Source organism: Anolis sagrei, chromosome 2 (assembly GCF_037176765.1).
Source record: "Anolis sagrei isolate rAnoSag1 chromosome 2, rAnoSag1.mat, whole genome shotgun sequence".
NCBI lineage: Eukaryota > Metazoa > Chordata > Lepidosauria > Squamata > Dactyloidae > Anolis > Anolis sagrei.
Window position 1 is genome coordinate 183,633,902 of NC_090022.1, and position 6,015 is coordinate 183,639,916.

The 6,015-nt window shown below is 40.0% G+C and overlaps 1 protein-coding gene across 2 annotated transcripts in view; it reads left to right on the plus strand.

The window, feature by feature from the left end:
* EIF4B (eukaryotic translation initiation factor 4B) overlaps positions 1-5,718 on the plus strand; it is a 41,728-nt gene extending 36,010 nt beyond the window's left edge. For both annotated transcript variants that reach the window (XM_060763029.2, XM_060763027.2), the window contains 3 exons: positions 1,688-1,802; positions 1,947-2,013; positions 3,474-5,718. In XM_060763029.2, the coding sequence (XP_060619012.2) occupies positions 1,688-1,802; positions 1,947-2,013; positions 3,474-3,554 (263 nt within the window). In that variant the 3' untranslated portion in view covers positions 3,555-5,718. The remainder of the gene's footprint in view (positions 1-1,687; positions 1,803-1,946; positions 2,014-3,473) is intronic.
* The last annotated feature ends 297 nt before the right edge of the window (positions 5,719-6,015 follow it).

Sequence of the window (6,015 nt, forward strand, 5' to 3'; positions counted from 1 at the left end):
TGATTTCACTGCATGTTCGCCTTATTTATTTACTTCGTGTTCTGCCTTTTGGCTGAAACAATGGCATAGAAAACTCTTCACAGTAGTAAAATTCATATAAAACGAAAACAACGTAAAGGCATGAAAATAAAAAGACAATGTAAAATACATGGAGTGCAAAAGAAATAGCAGCATCCAGTCAGTTAAAACTCTTTTATCAGCATGGAAGGCGTGTGTGTAAAAAACCGTCTTGGTCTGCTTATAGGGAGATAACAGGGGCCAAGTCAAGCCTTTTTGGCAAGGGAGTTCTGGAGCCATGCATTAGCCACTTAGACAGCCACTTCTTATTCCCATAACAAGCATGTATTCGAAGGCAGTGAGGCTCAAGAAGGTCCTCCTTTATGGATGAGATAGATAGATAGATATATTACGGCATTTATATCCTACTCGTTTCAGCCCAAAGGCGACTCAGGTCGGCGTAGAGATCAGCAACAATTAGGTGCCATATAGAAATACATATATCAATAAAAAACAATTAAAACACATCAAAATACATATAAAATCCATAAAAACTATAAAGCTATAAAAATCAATATAAAACCAATGTCTACCAATCCAAATTCCTCATCCGTTTACATAGACTTAGCCATTCCATGTACAAATCTTATAGATTCCCAGTTCAGTGCCTTTTCAGTCTTACTTGCAGGAGGCTTCTCTTATATTTTTAACTAGCTGTCCCCTGCCACGTATTGCTGTGGCCCAGTCTGTATATATGTGTTTTTTGTGTGTATATGTCTGTATATGTCTATATGTGTGGTTTTGCGCGTGTGTTGTAATTTATTTTTTGGATTTTAAGGTCTCTTCTGCTGTGTTTTTCAGTGTTTTTGTGTGTGGTGGTCACTTGTTGGCCTGATAGGTGTATTGTGTCCAAATTTGGTGTCAATTCATCCAGTGGTTTTTGAGTTATGTTAATCCCACAAACGAACATTACATTTTTATTTATATAAATAGATTCTAATAATTACTAAATGTGATGGTTTGACTGGGAAATAGCAAGTGGTATGATACAGCATTTTCCTGTCTGAAATTCCTGTCTGAAAAGAGGAATTTATCCCACCCTTCCAGGATTGTTTATTCAGAAGTTCCACTTAGTTCAGTGACCTTACTTTCAGGTAGATGGGATTCCACCCTTAATATCCTCTCATTGGAGGCAGGGACAGTGTAGGCTCCCACAGGCAGGTTCCTATTCTATTTTATTATGTTGAACAACACAACAGCTAGTACAGAAACTGATCAGGAGTAATTGAAGCCCTGGGTTCATTAAGAAGTGATTATAGGAAAAACTATCAGACACTAAAGTTTAAAATGGGAGATATGACATGGAAATAGAACATTCTTAGAAGTGCTCTTCCTTTCAAATTACAGAAATTTACACGAACTTCTGCTCATCAAATTTATTTTATGTACTTTATATATAAAAAACAGGGACGGTCAAACAAAAAGCAAGTTCAGGCATGCTATAAATCTAACTGAAATGGATGTTAATTTGAGATAGGTGTGCTGCTAGTGTTGGGATGTTAATAAACAGCAGGTAAACCAAGTGGACTAAGTAGGCATAAAAGACAGAGGAATTAGCTTGTAATTCCTTTAGATAGAAGGTTGCTGTGGTCAAGAATAATGAGGATTTTTTTCTCCCCACTTGTTTCAGGAGATGAAAACAGACCCGATGGTGGAAAGGAGAGTATTCCTAAAGCGAGAAGTGGGAGCTCTAGCCGTTCTCCTGGAGATGGAGGCAGCAGAGATCATTGGCAAGACTCAGATAGGTATCCATTTCATGTTACACTATTCAAGCTTTGAATTTGTTCCTATGTCATTCGTGGTTGCATTTGTTTGTTCTTGAAATAAATGCTCCTGTTGGCTCACATTCTGTGCAAACCTCCAATTGGTGCTATTTTTTTTCTTTTCAGGAAAGAAATCAAGAAAGAGCTTGACTCAAGATCTGAGCCAAAGACATTTGAAGAGAACCCTACCCCTGTAAGCAATGATCTGCTGCTGTTTAAGTCTTTTTAGCAGGAAATCAGGTGGTGGGTCTTTGTAATTAAACCAGAACTTACTAGAATGTAGTTCTTTTTTCCTTATGTAGCTCACTCCCATTACAAACTTACATCTCGGTTGGGCTTAAAATGGACAAGAAGCCATATTTCATTATTTGTATGATGCTCTGAGTCCCCCTGCAAGGGTTTGAGAAGGGTGGGGTACAAATGTTTGAAATAAATGAAATAAATAAATATGTATATTCCACCTTTTCCTCGGCCCTTAAATTGTGCAAATTTAAAACAGGTACAAATAAATGTCCATTAAAACAAAATTAAAATCGAAAGAAATATAAAATAAAATCAAAGGCCATTCTTAGAGATGCTGTGGTGTTGTAATGCTTAGCAACTGTTATAGTTCTGGTTCCTATGACATTGATTACTATTGCATTTTTCCCCTCATAAAGTTAGTTACCTCTAATGTCTTCATAGGGAGCCAAATGTCAGTTTTCTAAACTATGAACTGGAACAGAAGAACCAGAGCTTACTACAACTTTACCCAAAACTTCTCTAACGGTGATGGATCACAATGTTTGATAGATGAAAAGCCCTTGGTTCAGTTTTGACATTTAAGAGAAGCTGGGATGTGAGAGTCTCATCCTCCTTCAGTCAAGGAAATATGATACCGTTCTGGAAAGGCCAATTTGGTATAAGTAAGCTTTCTATGCTGTTTCAGCTCTGGCAGTGGGTAATACCATTATTTATTTACATAAGTCACTTCCCCCATTATTTATGCTCAGTGACTCATAGAAACTGGGAGGCAAGAATGAGTTTTAATAAGCACCAAGTTCTTGTTTCTGTGCTTTCCTGTAATGGGAGGGACTACTAAAAAGGTTTAGCAAAGTAAAAGTTAAAAAGCAAATCAATATATGTTAAATAGGGACCAAAACAGGAAAGTCAGGAGATTTTGTGTATGTGTGTGTGGAGTGACTTGAGAAACTGCAAGTCACTTCTGGTCTGAGAGAATTGGCCATCTGCAAGGACGTTGTCCAGGGAATGCCCAGATGTCTTGATGTTTTACTATCCTTGTGGGAGGCTTCTCTCATGTCCCCACATGGGGAACTGGAGCTGACAGATGGAGCTCAATCCACTTTTGGTCAGCAGTCCTACTGGCACAAGGGTTTAACCCATTGTGCCACCGAGGGCTCCCAAGTCAAATTTTATCAACCTGGGTTGATAAAATATTCCATAATGGTTTTTCTTAGTCCATCAGATTTGGAGAGTCTTGCTGTCCATCTTCTTTTCTGCATATGGTTTATTTAAAGGTGATGCTGTAGAATCATAATAGCATATGATAGTGAACTGTTCTGTTTTTAACACTCCCATAGAGCAGCCCTATGTGTCCTGTGTCTGTTTTTACATGGTATTTAACACAACCTTTTTGCTTTTTCTCGCTTGCAGAAATTTAGCTATGCTAGCAAGTATGCTGCTTTGTCAGTGGATGGTGACGATGAAGCTGAGGGAGATGAGTATGCCGACTAAATTCTCCAGTCCCTCTGTGTCATCTCCTAACCAGTTGCCGCCCCGGAACATTTGGAGAGCAAAACCAAACCTTTATTCAGACAAGACAGAAAAAAAATAAAAGCCTACAAGTCAACATCTCCTTGGAGAGACCTTTCTTAAAATCTTTCTTTAAAAAACAAAAATGAAAAAATGATACAATTTCTCTTGCATGCTGCTGCAGCCTATAAAGTATTGAACTAACTGGAGAAATCCCTGTTTTCAAAAAAAAATTGTAGCAAGAGAGGAAATGGCAGGTGTCTTTAAAACAAACAGACAAAAGGAATAGGCCCAATATGTGTCTTGAGTGTGACTTCACGCAGCTTCCAATCACGTCCAGAGCCCCAGGTTCTTCCTGTTAAAGAGCTGAGGTTAGTGCTTTTGCAGGCCAGGTTTCTATGAGAGAGAGAGAGAGACAGAGAGAGTGTGTATTGAGGACTTGGGCAGCTAAGGACTATCGCTTTCCTTGTTTTGTCAGCTTGGTTGACTTCTGCAGTGTAACCTGAAATAATTTGCTCTGAAAGCCTGAGAGCACTGGGGAAAGAGAGCAAGCATGCATCAATAACTGGAGGAAGGGGTGAGGGGGCTTCCAAGGTAGGGGCTGTATCCTTGCACATGTTGGAGAGAGTGATGAGCAGTTGCTCTCCCACAATCCAGACAGTTTTGAAATCCAGCAGAAACAAGCAAGGCCAGGCTTTGAGGCTTTCCTACCAAGGGCATCCTCTTGGAGGTCTCAGAGCTGCACTCCTACCCTTGCTGACAGGGAGGGTGCTGACAATAGCTGTTGTATAGAAAGCCATTTCCTACATGGTTCAGCCAAAAGGTGCAATCTTTCACCCATCACAACCCAATCTGTACTTATGAGGGCTTTTTAGTGCTGAGTGCGAGAAGGGTGCAGTTCGGTTGAATCATGCAGAGAGCCGTTTTACAGGCATCACCATATGGAATCAGTTTTCAGTATCCTCCCTGCAGGAGGCTGTAATATATGAAGGAACCATTGGATTTATAGGAATCAGTTGCTGGGAGCAATTTCTGGGGATGATTAAATTTCCTTGGACTTTTTTTCCTACCCCCTTCCTAGACTTTTTAAATCATTGAGCTAGTACTACACACATTTATCATAAATTTAAATAGCAAAGTTTTTACATTTTGGGCAGTGTTTTACAGTAGTCAGAGTCTTTGAAGGTCTAGCTGAGCATATTTTGCTGTAGCATCATGTGACTGTTTACCTCCTTTGTTTTCTCCAGCTTGGGTATGTCGGTGACTGGCAAACTTTTTTCAGCTCTTATGGCAAAAGGCTGACTTTTGTTCCCCTGAACTTTTTTATTTTTTTGGCCCCAATTCCCCATCATTACCAGACATTATGAAGAAATCACTTTGGGGTGAGATCTCGTGTTGTTTGTTTAGCACTGGGGTTCATTTATTCTTATTCCTTGTGCTAAAGGGAAGCATGGGAGTAGAACTGAAGTAGCACAAAGTTTTAATAGCCCACTCTCGAAGTCCTGTATACAATGGTGGATGTAGAACATCTGGCTAGAAGGAGCGTCTGACTTTATGAGGTGGCGCACACATTCATTGGGGAATTGACGCATTTTACATAGTTTGTGGGGGGAGAGCAGTTTGATTTTTTGCTCTTGAAACAAATCCCAACTGGGTGAAATTTATAGTAAAGCTGCAGTGGTTGGTGTCTTATTTCAGTAAATTTTAGCTACAGTTCACGTCAGTCCTTTGAAATGTAAAGAGCATTGCCATCTCCCATGGGCAGGATTGGAAAGGGTGGGGAAGAGGCCCCACTGTGAGCAGAGATAGATTTCAAATGCAGTATTGCTTTGAGTCTATTAAATGCAGAGAGAAGGGGGGCTACGCTGGAGGCATACTGTTGATTTGCATACCCCAGAAGCATTTTCCTCCCCTCCGTCCCCTTGGCATCTCTCTCTCTTTCTCTCTCTGCTATCAGGACAGGTTCACAAATGGATTGAGGTGCATTTTACACATTCTGAAGACATGTAAAATTTGTACAAAATATCTTCTATGAAAATGATTTGTAATCTGTGTGGACTTCCTGGGAGATGTCTTTTATTATGTAAAATTCCCCCTTCCCCACCCCTTGTTTTTTTTCTCCAAATAAAACTAATCTTTAAAATAATTCTTCATTGCCAAAGAGTGCTTTGCAAGTGTTAGTTTGTCCTCTGCAATACAGGCAGGAGGAATTGGTAGGTCCCTTTCCCCACCTGTGGGTTTCTCCAAGGGCTGGACTCAAAAAGCATTGGCTTCTGAGCCTGTATAGAGTTTTGGAGGCTTCCAGTGAGACAGTCAGCCTTTTGAGAGAGAAGCTTCACTGAAATGAAGCTTCTCTCTAAGGAAGCATGATGTACCGATGATGTGTATTCAGATGGTCTTCACCTCAGAGTGAGCTACAGAGCCTTCTTCAAATAAATACATA